The following is a 15,530-nucleotide window of genomic DNA, read 5'->3' as shown; positions in this document are numbered from 1 at the left end:
CAAATTCATGTAGTATGTGAGCTGGGGAATTATTCATAAAAGATCCTGCTACAATATTGCAGTGTATTTGTATGACATTATCCTTTAAAATATTTACTGGGAGGTTGGAAATATGTTTCATCCCAGGCTCTAAAATTTTTTCGGTGAAACTAAATAGTTTTGAAATAGACTTATCTTTATTAAAAAATATAGAATCATGAGATGATTCTATTTCTATTTGTAATGTATTATTGTTTGCTTTAATGTTAATGCTTTTGCCTGTATGTCTAGTTTTATACTCGGCTTCTAAATAGTCGGCAATGTCTTGCAGCTCATACGATCCTACAGGTATTTTTATGACGCTATCACCAATATGAAACAAATTATTATCATTATCCACACTAGGTATTGAATTATACGTTTGAAAATCAATTAAACAACATTCATATTCAACATCCCCTAATTCTATTGGTGGTGAATAATATGAACGTAAATTGGATGTGTTGCCAGTTAAAGTAAATGTTCTTGACATTGTGAGATCCCCTTTTAGAATAAATAAGAACACAGAGTATACATATTTTAAATAGTTTATTTAAAATTATTTATCATATTATAATATATACTTTTTATCAATCCATGAATTGTGTTAGTTGGAAAACCCCAACCATTTAACATAAACTTTGTCTCCCTTAGATTTTATAATTCTTTCTATCAAGTATATGTTTGAATATTTTGTAGGTAAAAGTTCTTCCCTGTAGAAACATCCTTGTATTGGATTCCCTTCATAGTCTTCTAGTAAATATGTTGTTGGGTTTGTTATACGTATTGATTTTATTTTAAAAATTTCTGTCGTCCAGTTTGGTGTATAACCTTTTTCGAATTGATGTTTATATTTGCTGATACGTACATAAGTACCCACACGCAGATTGGGTTTCATAAAAAATGTTTATGTGATTATAAGCAGATTTAAGCAAAGCTTTCTCATTTGTAGAATTAACTTGGACAGGTGCCGTATGTATAGTTCGATGTGGTCTTCTATTGTATTGTTTAATTAAATCTTTATAAACATTAATCCATTGATAATTGCCATTATAACTAAACTCTTTCCACATCATTCCCTTCAATGTTCTATTGAAACGTTCAACAATTGAAGCTTTCAATACGCTGTAATTGGAGTAGTGATTAATTGAAAATTTTCGCATTAATTTGGAGAATTCCTTGTTGAAAAATTCTTTTCCATCATCAGTTTGTAAATTCTTGGGAATTTTTCCAGCTTTTAAGATTGCTTCAAAAGCTCTATAAACATCCGAGGCATTTTTGGATTTGAGTGCTTCACCCCATGCATATTTGGAAAATGTATCGATAACTGTAAGCATAAATCTATATCCCTTGTTTGCTTTAGAGTAGTTACCCATTTCTACTAAATCAGCTTGCCATAGATCATCGATGCTTTTCGTAATGACTCTTCGTCTTTTAAAATTTTTTCGTGCTTGAGTGTGAAGTTCATTTACTACTTTTCTTTTTTCCATGTTTCAATCTATATGGTATATTAGGGCAGGTGAATTAAACGGGTGCTGAGATAAGATTTTAAAAATTTCGTTTTGGGGTTTTTTAGTTGTGATATTTCTTCTCTTATATTACTACATTCATTAAATATGCCATTTTTTAATATTTCTTGTAAGTGCTGGTTTTGTGAATGTACGTATGATTGGTTGACTGCATCCGTCCCTTCCGATGGGGGAGCCAAGTTCTTAATCTTTTTATTTTGTATGTCAATATTGTTATCATTGTCAATATTGATTCCAAGTATTCTTGAAACATGTCCTCTTAATGCTATCGAGGTGTACTTTTGATTATAATGATGTCCAAATTTGTCAACTGTCATCAATTAGTTAGTATATTATTTTTCCCTCACGTAGTTCTTCGATAATGGAAACAATCTCATTCGTATGATTATTGTTTCCAGCTTGTTGCGATGCTATCAACAGCCTTAATCGTTCTATCAATTCATTTGGATTGTCCCAGTATATATAGTTCGATTTAACTTGATTTACTCTCATTAGACCTTTACCAGTGTGAGTAACATTCATTAATTTCCTAATAATGTGTTTGTATTTATATCCTTTGTTGGATTTAATTCTTTCATCAGCATTGTAGTTTATCTTATGTGCGTTGGAGTCCAACAAAATTTTTTTATATATATCTAATTCTGATGAGTCGTAGTTGGAGGGTTTTTTATAAAACAGAAGTTCAAACAGGCCAGGTGTAAACGCCCAACTTTGATTTCCAATAGTGATTTTCTGATCGCTAATTTTTAGTGATTTATTCCCAAATTTCCATTCTCCATTAGCTTTATGTGGCCCATAAATTGTATCTAATTTTTTGTTATTGTTCAAGATAGAAAGATTAATTGTATCCTCATCATTATTCTCAGAAAAAAATGTGTCATCATTTGACTCATAACTGTAATCTGGTTGAAAGTCTTTTTCGTGTTTAACATCTTTGGAAATATTTGACTCTAGTTGCATATCTGGTTTATATTTTTTATTAGGAGTACTAGTCATAATAGACTCTTTATAAGGATTCATGTATTCTTTCTTATGAGTATTGTTTGTCGATCCCTTTTCATTTGATAATTTTAGTAGTTTCTCTATTGGTTCTGTAATAGGTTTAAATGTGTTCTTCAATTCGTCGGCCTTATCCTGCTCACCCATTTTAATGCTTTGAAACTTTCTTTTCAATACATTTCGCGAGTGAACAAGGCGTTTCAACATTTCTCTACCATTACCCATATCAACAACATGTGATACTGAAATATATAATTATTTATTTTGTGGAATTATATTAGTTTTCTTACTAGGGATGTATTTAATTAGTTCTTTTATAAAAAGATGGCAATCGTATCCAGAAAAATTGTGGAATAAAATAGGAATGAATGTTGGAACTGTATAATTTATATTGCACTCTTTGTGTGCAGCTCCCCTATACCGACCCGTTATATGACAATGATCATGAACCTTATCACTACCCAATTTTTTGTCGCAAATATGACAAATTTTTGCATTTTCAAATTCTAAAATTTGAGATGGCGTTAATGGCGTCATTGGTTTTTTAACACTCAAATACGTATTAAAAATTTCCCTACACTTAGAATTTAACATTTCAACAAATTTTTCTGCTTCATCCCTAAATAATTCATCTAAGTTACTATCAAAATTACATTTTACATTAAAACTAAAGGCACAAGGTAAATGCTTATTAATAACAATATCTAAATTGTCTACCTTTTTTAAAACACACTCAAAATCAGCATATATAACAAATGGAACATTCATTTGTTTATGAAAGTTCTTAAATGACAACGTTGATTTACCTTCTTCGGGCATTTTTGCAATAACTTTACTACACAAATCCCGATGACGCTCCATAAAATCATATTTGCTGGTGTAATATAAACACTGATTGCAAATGTGTAAACGCCTTCTGCAATTCGTTAACTGATTATTTACCAACCTAAAATAAAAAAAAAAATAATTAGTATAATATTTAAATATTTGTTATTTAAATGTAAAACTCACCTAGATAAAGATTTGATTAGAATGTAGTGAGATTTTCCATCGTTTTCTAATAGCAGCAAGTTAACATGTTTGTCCTTTTCTTGTTTCGTAATATAATAAGGTCCAACGACTGATTTTGAAGAATACTCATAACCAAAAACGTTTACACTAATGTTAGGATTTTTTTCTTCAAACAATTTTATATACTTTAGTTCCATCGGAAATTCTATTCCTTCAAAGTTTAGTGTTAAACCATTTTGCAACGTAATAATAGATGAATTAATATTATCTATGGCGTATGAAGAACATTTTGACGGATTTAATGGTTGTGAAGTTTCCAATGCCGCTATCAAACACCATTTGAAACAGTAAATGTCTCCATTATAAATATTGATACAGACTCTTTTATTTTTTAGTTCTTTAGGTGTGGGTATATATTGGGAACCTCTTATGGGTGAATGCTTGTTAATGTTGATTTTCAAACTGAAAACCTTTAACAGGGCCCAACCGGAATCCCGTTCTTGGAACTCGGACATCTTCGTTTTTATGTAATCAAAATGATCATTTAATATATTGTCAATGTTATCAGCTCATTCAAGTTCCATCATTTTTGAGTTGTGGTATGTTTTTTTAATTATTATGTTCTCGTTACAAGGTTTAACATATTCTCCACCCAACTCTAAATTAAATTTGATTCTGTAATGACGATTTAGTGCTTCTTGAAGTTGATTAATAAGGGATGCTTTTGCCCCCTGAAATATTAAATCAACTTCTATTGTATCTTCTGTTATTTTATATTGAAAGGTTTGGATTCTATTATTGAATCCACTTACTACTAGCATCATATCGCTATTTACACCAGAAGTCGTTCCTTGTTTCATGCCTTCAATTTTATTTTGTTGTTGGTTTGATTGTTGTATCTGTTGGTGTCTCTGCCATGTTCCTGAAGGTTTTTGATTCACAGCTTAATTTTGCAGTTGATAAAAATTTGGGTGATACACTTCATAATGTAATTTTAAAGCCCACTTGATTGCCAACATTTTCTTACATATTTCACAAACTTTATGTAACATCAAATGCTTTTTAAGTGCAGCTTTAGAACTCAACGCTTTTGAGCAGAAATTGCATTGGAAGCTTTCCATTGTAAATACGTTTCAATGTTTTTCTCACTTTTAGTCTATTTTTATAACTTTATAATTTTCGTTCACTTTTCACTCTGAGTCTCTTTTTGGTTTTGCAGAAAGTATTGAAAATCACTTATACACTGTAAAAATCACTTTTTACTCAACTGAAAGTGGAATATAGATTCTGTTCATAAAGTTGCTATAAATTTGCCCAACACTGTTGGTTGGATATTTACCGGCGGCCGCATAAATGGCATCATAACAAAATGATGTAAATAATGTAAACACGTACACATACACACATACATTTATGCAGCCACCGGTAAATTCCAATGCTGAATTCCAATAAATAGGCATCGTCAACAGCCAAAACAGGTTTGATGTGACGATGCAAATTGGAGAATAGTTAGTTCTCACCGAATTTTAAACGCGATCGCAAGTCTCAAGTTTTCCCCCCCGAGTGACAAGTGACAGTGAACAAATAAACGCTAATAACAATTTTTACAAAACACAGTGAACATTCAAAGTACTACAAAAAGCAAAATTACAAAATACAAAAAACATTACAAAATTGTTAAAATATTTTACAAAGACGTTCCAAAACATACAACAAAAAGTGAAATTACTGTACAAAATACATACACCTATATAATAAAACTTAGATGCTAATAGTTGTATTTAAAACTTAAAATCTAATGAACTAAAACTGAATTAAAATTTAAAGTACAAAACTAAGTGAACTAAAACTAAAACTAAACTACATAACTTAAGCTAATTGTGATATATCTAAATTGCACTACCCGAAAATAAAAATAATATACGAGAATAAAAAACAAAACTAATTTTTTACTAATTTCAAAAGGCTCAAAGGCAAAAAAGGTAAGCCTAAAAACATTTGGTCCTCCAGAGCCGGATTAAAAAAGTGAAGTTTTTTAAATTATTAAAAACGAAAAAAAATTTTGTGAGTGGACGGACAGAAAAAAAAAAAAAAACAGTGAAAAAAGAACAGTGAAAAAATACAGTGGGGTGCAAAAATAAGTGGAAAGTTAAAAAAGTTTTGAAAAAAAAATACAATAAACTTTGGAAAAATTTTTCAAAAAAAAATAGACAGTGAACAGTGCAACGAAAAGAGACTATACACAGTGTTACAAAAAAAATAAAATTTTTAAAATTTTAGAAAAATTAAATTTTTTCTTCAATTTTAAAAAATATAAAATCTAAACAATTAATAAAAAGTGATAAAAAGTTTTTTATACAAAAGAAGACAATACACAGTGTTACAGAAGAGACGTTAAAAAGTAATATTCAAGAGACAATTTACAGTGACACAAAGAGCAACAACCAGGACAATTGTGGAAACAGCAGCAAAGGAGAAGCGGACGGACACGCGCAGCACAACAACAACAAACAAGGTACAACATCGAGACCCGGAAAAAAAAATCCAAAGTGAGTACTCGTGAAATTTTCTTTTTTGACACAAAAGGGCATTTCGGGAGCAAGCAAATCTTTAATATTTGCATTGACCCGCATATTCCCATAATTTGCAATAACACTTTGACCCATATTCAAAGCTGCTAGTTGCCCACTCTGACACAGTGACTGAAAATTTCCCAATTTTGAGCCATTTTTCTGGACGGACATTTGGCTTTTGACCCGGTAAAAAACAGGCAGACATATTCTTTTCTGAAAAACGGGAATTTTCAGCCATATACAAATATATATATACTAAAAATTTTGGAATTTTCTGAACGTGGAGTTCAGGCGAATACATAAGCGCCATATTGACACAAACACATAAGCTTTAAACTTTGGAAAATTGGCGTCACCAAGAAAGCACATAAACGCCATATTGCAACAATTTTATATACAAATTTTGAAACAAAGCGTCACTTGCAATATATAGTCGCCATATTTTTTGGACAAATTTGGCGTCATCCGAATACATAAACGAGTAAATAAAACCCGTTTAAAAAATAGCGTCTGGTGGACAGACGAAAAATAACCTAAATTTTTTTGAAACATTTTTTGAAAAAAAAGCAAGCGTCTGGTGGACAGACATACATGTTATACAAAACCAACAAACGTATTTGAATTTTTTGAAAAAAAAAAAAAATTGGCAAACAAGCAAGCGTCTGGTGCACAGACATACATGAGAAACTTAAACTACAAATTTTTTTAAATTTTGGAGAACAAATTATATATCGGAGTCTGGTGGACAGACATACAATCGATCCCATATATTTACAATTTTTTATTTTTATTCTAATTTTAACCTTTTTTCCCATTTAGCACAATATTTATTGCTCTAAGGAGCTTAAAAATTTTTCTGTGACCCAAAATTAATTTCTTGCATTTTTCGCAGAAATATTTTGCTGGTATACTTTTTGATTTTGTGACACATTACACGACTTTTTGGGAAAAATTTCTTCCTTGGATTTTTTTTTTTGCAATTTCTTGATTTTTGCAATTTCTTGAATTTTTCTGCAATTCCTTGAAATTTATGCTGAAAATATTTGGATTTTGACCCAAATTATTTTCTTTTGAAATATTTTGCTGGGACATAAAATTTTCCGCTGAAATATCTGGACCTTGACCCAAATCAAATTTTTTGGAAATTTTTGCTCAAATTTTTGGATTTTTGACCCAAATTATTTGTTTGAAATATTTCTGCTGAAATATTTGGATTTATACATACATAATTTTCTCTAATTCTCGTTGCGAATTTTATCGAAAAAATTTGGCGAATTTAGAAAATTTGTTGAATCAGACAAATTTTCACAAGCAATAATCAAAGTTATTGGTTATAAAATAAAATCCTCCTTTCATAGGATATTAAGTGATTTTAACCAAAAATTTTTAAAATTTTTTTCGACAACCCAACACACATTTTTACTTCGTTGAAATTTTTTTGGATTCTCTGATTTTTTTTTTGGAATTTTCAACTCCTCGTTGACAATCAAATTAGACTCTCGTTTTTTTTTTTGGAAAAAATTGTTACTGAGCAAAACATCTCTGGTAATTTCTGCTTTGCAATTCTCGTTTAAACACTTTTGTTTTAAAAACTTTTGATTATTTGTCGAATTGCAAAAATAAAATCCTCCTGTAAGTGGACTTTAAGAGATTTTATTTTCCTTTTTGCTCATTTTGGCGAAAATTTGACCCTTCTGGCAACCCAGCAAACATTTGTAATCAAGTCAGTCCGGCGTCAAATATAAAGAAAATTTTTGAATTTTTGAAAAAAAATTTTAAATTATTGAAAGGAACGAAATATAATTTGATTCAAACCAATAAAATAAGATCGTTTTCGTCGACAAATATTGGAGAAAGAAACTTATCCTCATTTTAAAAATAAAAATTTGGATAAAAGTTTAAATTCTAAACCCAGTTAGTCCTTTTCATTGGGCAACTTTTCTTTTTTGTAAACCAACAAAATTTCGTAAAGGTTAACGCTCAGTTTTCAAAATGGATAAAACTTTAAGCGATAAATTCACAAATTGCGTCAACGATCTTCTGGATTATATTTCAATTTTTTCAATAACCAAACCTGATGACACGGTTCATACTTTGGAAACAACACGAATGGAGTTGGACTCTGCATGGGACCAGGTCAAGAGAGCCTACATAGACTGTCGGGATTATGTTCCAGAAGAGGAAGGAAAGCCGATTGATAAAAATAAACTGAGGAAGCACTATATGGATACCATGGGATCGTACAAAAAAGCGCTGAGTTCAATAAATGGACAAATTCAAAATCTTTTGGATGAAAAGACACAGGAAAAAATGAAAAGAGAGTCAGAGATGTCACAACAAGGAAGGGAAGTGGATTTCACAAACGTATCGCGGCTACCTCCATGCGATACAGACACATTTAAAGGTGGTTACAGAGAATGGCCGACTTTCAGAGATCTATTTTCGGCAATTTACATAAACAACTCAAAATTAAGTAATGTCGAAAAATTATTCCATTTGACGCAAAAGACAGCAGGAGAAGCAAGGGAAATTATTTCACATGTCCCACTAACTAATGATGGATTTACATTAGCATGGAAAAATCTCACAGATCGTTACGAGAATAAAAGAATGCAAATTAATGAAGAAATCAAGACACTTTTCAATCTACCTGGAGTTTCTGCTGAATCAAGTCACTCTATTCAAAAACTACAACGCACGGTAAATAGCAGCATTCAGACACTGGGGATACTTGATGTCGATGTTAAAGGATGGGATCCGATCTTAATATACATTTGTTCAACAAAATTACCTAGAGGCTTTTTAGAAGAATTCGAGAACTCATTAAGCGATTGTAAACAAATTCCAAAAATGGGAACAGTTTGACGCTTTCTTAACAAACAAATTCAAAACTTTGGAATCAGTTGGAAATATAAAGCCCTCTACATCGAAATTTGCTCAACAAAAACCAACTAACAATCACACGCCTAGATTTTTGAAAACATTTCAAACAAATGTCTCAAAAAATACAAACAACTTTGGAGGAAGACCTACTAATGTAATATTACCTCAACAAAATAAGCCGAAAAATACTCAAACTTGTCAAGTCTGCAAATCAAATCATTTCATAAGAGATTGCAGCGAATTTTTGAAGAAGAGTGTGAATGATAGAATTCACATCGTGAAAACTTCACACTTATGCTACAATTGCTTGTCATCAAATCACGGAGTAAAGGATTGCAAAAGTCGCTTTGGTTGCCGTATTTGTACTATGAAACACAATACTTTGTTACACAAGGGAACGGAAACCCAAACAACTAACTCATACCTAGCTCGAGTGGAAGCACGACCTAGTATTAGTGCTGCCGCTCTTACAAATCAAATACAGTCCACTACAAACCTAGAACCAACTACTATTACTACTTTGACCCTCCAAGATAAGCAAATTTGTGAGCGACAATCTGGAGGAACGCTACTTTTCACAGCAATAGTACAAATTGAAACCAAAGGACAACTTTACGATGCCCGAGCTCTAATAGACTCAGGATCACAATCCACCTTTATTTCGGAAAAGATGAAAAACTTTTTGAAGTTACCTACACGGAACAACTTAGTTCATGTCACTGGCTTAAGTCAATTTGTTTCTGAAACTTCAACAAAATCTTGCTTGTTTACTATGAGATCCAAATATGACCCTAGCTTTAAACTGGAAGTTTGGGCTCCAGTTTTAAAGAACTTACCTTCAAATCTACCACCACAAAACTTAGATGAATCACAACTTCGAGATGTAACAGCATTAGAACTGGCTGACCCGAAATTTTACGTTAGCCAACCAATCGATATTCTTATTGGAATGGACATAGGACCATTAATATTTACAATTGGAACTCCAATGAAAACATTTGGATCAATTTTAACACAAAAAACCAAATTTGGATGGATAGTTGGAGGACCCATACCAGGAAGCATCCTTCAACGAAAACAAATATCACTTCTAAACACAACTTCAATAGAGAAAGTACTTACACGTTTTTGGGAGGTGGAAGAGACCCCTAAAAAAGTTTTACGGTCAGAAGAAGACCAATTTTGTGAACAAAATTTCATTGAAACAACAATACGGAACAAGGATGGAAGATATGTGGTGACTCTCCCATTCAAAAAATGCGAGGAATTGGGGAATTCCAGAAACATCGCCCTAGCTCAATTCTACAGAATGGAGAAAAAACTTATGAAAACACCAGAGATCAAAGAACAATATGATGCTTCAATACTTGAATACTTAGAACTCGGTCATATGAGGAAAGTCAATCCGAATGAAATAGATAAAATGCCAAATTATTATCTACCACATCACGCTGTGATAAAACCCGATCGACTCACAACGAAGTTAAGAGTCGTATTTAATGCTTCTTGTCCTACATCAAACAAAACAAGTCTCAATGACATCCTATATCCTGGACCCATTCTTCAACAGGATTTAGTATTGCAAATTGTAAAATGGAGATTTTTCAAGTATGCCTTCAATGCAGATATAACAAAGATGTATCGCCAAATACTTTTGGATCCAAATCAAACAAAATATCAAAGAATTCTCTTTAGAAAGTCTCCGGAAAACCCAGTAGAGGATTATGAGCTGCTGACAGTTACATTTGGAGTTAACTGCGCACCATATTTAGCATTGAGAACTCTTCTTAAACTAGCAGAAGATGTCAAAGAATCATACCCTAGAGCCGCAAATATAATTTTGAATAATTTGTATGTTGATGATGTATTAGCTAGCGGCCACACTGAAGATGAATCAATAAAAGCTCGAAAGGAATTAACTGCTGCTTTAGACTCTGCTGGTTTTACACTAATGAAATGGGCATCAAATGATCGCAAAATAATACAAGATATTCCACATGAACATTTGCTACCACTCAATTGGCTAGACATTTCCGAAGATGCTTCAACTAAGACCCTTGGAATTCGATGGAATATCTCAGGCGATTATTTTTCGTTTACACCGCCCTCAATGGAAAATAAAAATGTATCTTCAAAACGAGAAGTTTTATCAACGATAGCCAAATTGTTTGACCCATGTGGATGGCTGGCACCGGTGGTCGTCGTAGCTAAGTTAATAATGCAACAAATCTGGCTAGACAAAATTGACTGGGATGATCAATTGAAGCCAATAACTCAGATGAACTGGAACAATTTCGTCAAAAATAGCAAAGATATTGAATATCTGAGAGTTCCTCGATGGATTCAATACACGCTAGATGGTTCTGTAGAGATTCATGGATTTTGTGACGCGTCAGAAAGCGCATATGGAGCCACTCTTTATATTCGGGTGGAAAATACTGACCATAAGACGCATACATACTTATTAGCAGCAAAGACTCGTGTCGCTCCTATTAAAAAATTATCAATACCCAGACTCGAGTTATGCGGGGCAGTATTACTATCAAAATTAGCTAAATCCATTGTGAATAGCCTACAAATATCAAAATATTCGACACAATTTTGGACCGATTCTACCATCGTCTTAGCATGGTTAAAAAAGCCTCCTTGTCATTGGAGCACATTTGTTGGAAATAGAGTCTCGGAAATTGCTGATAATGTTGGACAAGAAAATTGGAGACATGTTGATTCGGAAAATAACCCAGCTGATATTGCGAGCCGTGGATGTTCGCCTGCAGAGCTAAAGACTAGTGATCTCTGGTGGCAGGGACCTCAATGGCTCAGAATGCCAAAAGACCGTTGGCCATCGTATGAAATACCAAATGACACAAATTTGGAAGCCAAAACGGCAAAAGTCATGACCCTTTTCGCGGAAAAGGAAGACCCTTTAAAAAATTTCTCCTCTTTATCTAAAATTTATCGCTCATACGCATATGCCCTAAGACTCTGGAAAAATACTGGAGTAAATAGACAACACCTTCGCACTTCAGCAAACGACCTTACATCAGAGGAAATCCAAGATGGAAAACGATCTTGTATAATTCGTACACAAAAATTCGTATATGCAGACGAATACAACGCACTTATGAAAAAGACTCAAATTTCTCCTTCAAGTCCTCTGTTGACACTCAACCCATTTCTAGACTCAAAGGGTATTATTAGAGCAAATGGCCGATTGGTACAATCGCCAGCCCTTACCTACAGCGAACGTCACCCAATAATATTACCACATGGCGCAAAACTTAGCAAATTGTTAGTCGAATTCACTCATAAGGTTACTTTACACGGGGGTAATCAATTAATGACCCGAGTATTAAGGTTCGAATTCTGGATATTCGGACTCAAGTCGCTTATCAAACAAACCATACGAAAATGTCGAATCTGCTTAATTCACAAAAAACAAACCCAAACTCAAATAATGGCTTCGCTACCACCTGAACGCACTTTTCTTTCTCGACCCTTTACAAACACAGGGGTAGATTTTGCAGGACCCTTTAACATTAAAAGTTATTCAGGAAGCGCCTGCTTTATTACAAAAGGCTACGTGTGCCTGTTTGTTTGTTTCGCCACTAAGGCTATACATTTAGAACCAACAAGCGATTTGTCGACATATGCCTTTCTTGCCGCTTTTTCTAGGTTTATTAGTCGGCGAGGTTGTCCGTCTTGTATATTTTCGGACAACGGAACAAACTTTGTGGGAGCGGTTGATCTATTAAAGCGAGATAGACTAGCTTTCATGAAGAATATTCAAAATAGCACAATTCAAAATAATTTCACTCAAAATCTTACTTGGAAATTTATTCCTCCTGGTGCTCCGCACATGGGCGGCTTGTGGGAAGCTGGCGTCAAATCATTTAAAACTCATTTACGAAAAAGTATCCCAAAAATGAATTTCACTTTTGAAGAATTTACAACTATTTTATCAAGAATTGAAGGCTGCCTTAACTCACGACCCTTAAGTCCTGCTAGCGACGACCCAAACGACCTTTCCCCTTTGACACCTGGTCATTTCTTAATAGGAACACCTATTCTTACCCCAGCTGAACCAGACATTTCAGATACAGATTTAAGCTTAGTCAATCGTTGGAAAAGACTCAAAGTTATTTCACAATACTTTTGCAACAGATGGAAATTAGAATATCTTCACGAACTTCACAGAAGAACTAAGTGGAAATATGAAAAGGAGAACATCAAAGAAGGAGATTTAGTTGTCGTAAAAGATGATAGATTGGCTCCGCATGAATGGAAGTTAGGTCGTATCGAAAAAACGTATCCAGGTAGTGACCAAAATACCAGGGTTGTAGACATACGGACGGCAAGTGGCAACATTAGCAGACCCATTACAAAAATTGTCAAATTGTTTTCCGACTGACTAGTCGGATTCCCACTCAAAAAAGAATTTAGTACTCGCCTCAATTTCTTTTCAGATATGGCCGCTTACTTGCCTAACCAGGACTGCCGTCTGGACGATCGCAACCGTAGCCCAGACTCACCTGCCCGTCCCACAGCAAGAAGCGCCAATCGACCCATCCATCGTCCCAGTTCCACATCCCCTGAAAGGCGACAGAGAAGTCGATCCGACGTAAGACCCCGCCAACGCCAAGAAAGACCAAGCTACTGGCAATATTCATGTGGGCTCTGCCAAGATGACCATGCCCTCAGTGCCTGTGAGAGGTTCCGCAGACAGACGCCCTTCCAGCGGTATGAGACCGTGGAGCATCGGGGGTATTGCCGAAATTGCCTGGCGAGAAGTCATTTGGCCCCCGACTGCCCGTCTTTAACTGGTTGCCGGAGATGCAACGACCGGCACCATACCCTATTGCACGGGGCGTCTCAGTTGGACGAGGTATCCCTCAACATCGAGGCCATTACAACCCCAGCCTTCGCATGGGATTTGGTGTTTGTACCAACAGCGATGGTACGCATAACGGCCGAGGGCATGGAGGGGTTCAGTATGCTGCGAGCCATTATTAGCCAATCTGCGACGATGTCTAAGATTTCGTACGCCGCGTTCCGTCGCCTGGGTCTGCAGTCGCGGAACTACAGAGGGGAGCGATTCACCACCTTCACCGTTTCGCCCCGCCGCACAAACTCTACTTGGAGTCTGAAGGTAAATGCGCTAATAATCGAAGACCTGCCCAGACGCATTTACTCAGACCCGATACTTGAAGACCCCACTAGATGCTTTACAAATTACGCCCTTGCTGACCCTGATCCCCGAGGAAATAGTCCAATCGATGTGGAACTGGGAGCGGACACGTACTCCGCCATAAGGAAAGATGGGTGTACAGCAGCTGGAATTGGAGATGTCCTGGCGTACAACACTCAACTGGGCTACGTGTTTTCTGGGCCAATCAAGAACATGCCGAGGAACTGAAGACCGAGGATCCTTATGGTATATTAGAAATGAATACTTACACTTGTCATTCGGGGCCCAGAAAATGTTCATAAAGTTGCTATAAATTTGCCCAACACTGTTGGTTGGATATTTACCGGCGGCCGCATAAATGGCATCATAACAAAATGATGTAAATAATGTAAACACGTACACATACACACATACATTTATGCAGCCACCGGTAAATTCCAATGCTGAATTCCAATAAATAGGCATCGTCAACAGCCAAAACAGGTTTGATGTGACGATGCAAATTGGAGAATAGTTAGTTCTCACCGAATTTTAAACGCGATCGCAAGTCTCAAGTTTTCCCCCCCGAGTGACAAGTGACAGTGAACAAATAAACGCTAATAACAATTTTTACAAAACACAGTGAACATTCAAAGTACTACAAAAAGCAAAATTACAAAATACAAAAAACATTACAAAATTGTTAAAATATTTTACAAAGACGTTCCAAAACATACAACAAAAAGTGAAATTACTGTACAAAATACATACACCTATATAATAAAACTTAGATGCTAATAGTTGTATTTAAAACTTAAAATCTAATGAACTAAAACTGAATTAAAATTTAAAGTACAAAACTAAGTGAACTAAAACTAAAACTAAACTACATAACTTAAGCTAATTGTGATATATCTAAATTGCACTACCCGAAAATAAAAATAATATACGAGAATAAAAAACAAAACTAATTTTTTACTAATTTCAAAAGGCTCAAAGGCAAAAAAGGTAAGCCTAAAAACAGATTCCTTTTATATTATAGCTATACCTCGTATTGACAATATCATGTATTATTACGTTCATTTATTAAAAGTATCCCAGAATGCAAGAAAAGGTCCCCCTCCGCCTTTTCCTCTTGTATCCAAACATTTCGCAAACATATATTTGTTCCTGCCTTTCCCCTTTTTTACTCCTAATCATAGTTGCATAAGATTGCAAAATTCATTATGCTGTTTATCATATTTCTGTCCAATGGTTCTTATCAACAAGTGTTCGCCTCTTTATTTTTGGCGCCCATCAGTCATTAAAATCATACAAATCCATGCGCCTGTCTCCTAATACCGCTGACCA

At 34.4% G+C, this 15,530-nt stretch overlaps 1 protein-coding gene across 1 annotated transcript; it reads left to right on the top strand.

The window, feature by feature from the left end:
- The first annotated feature begins 5,965 nt into the window (after window positions 1-5,965).
- On the top strand, window positions 5,966-15,164 carry LOC131803267 (uncharacterized). Its single transcript, XM_059124356.1, has 3 exons — window positions 5,966-6,106; window positions 13,480-14,447; window positions 14,824-15,164. Exon 2 carries the CDS (start codon window positions 13,482-13,484, stop codon window positions 14,427-14,429), a length of 948 nt encoding a protein of 315 aa, XP_058980339.1. The 5' UTR covers window positions 5,966-6,106; window positions 13,480-13,481; the 3' UTR covers window positions 14,430-14,447; window positions 14,824-15,164.
- Window positions 15,165-15,530: the final 366 nt, after the last annotated feature.

The sequence above is a fragment of the Musca domestica genome, unplaced genomic scaffold, assembly GCF_030504385.1.
Source record: "Musca domestica strain aabys unplaced genomic scaffold, Musca_domestica.polishedcontigs.V.1.1 28, whole genome shotgun sequence".
Taxonomy (NCBI): Eukaryota; Metazoa; Arthropoda; class Insecta; order Diptera; family Muscidae; genus Musca; species Musca domestica.
This window is presented reverse-complemented; position numbering and strand designations above follow the sequence as displayed.

Excerpts from the sequence above, each read along its gene's own strand:
- LOC131803267 (XM_059124356.1), top strand. The coding sequence starts at position 13,482 with ATGGCCGCTTACTTGCCTAACCAGGACTGCCGTCTGGACGATCGCAAC.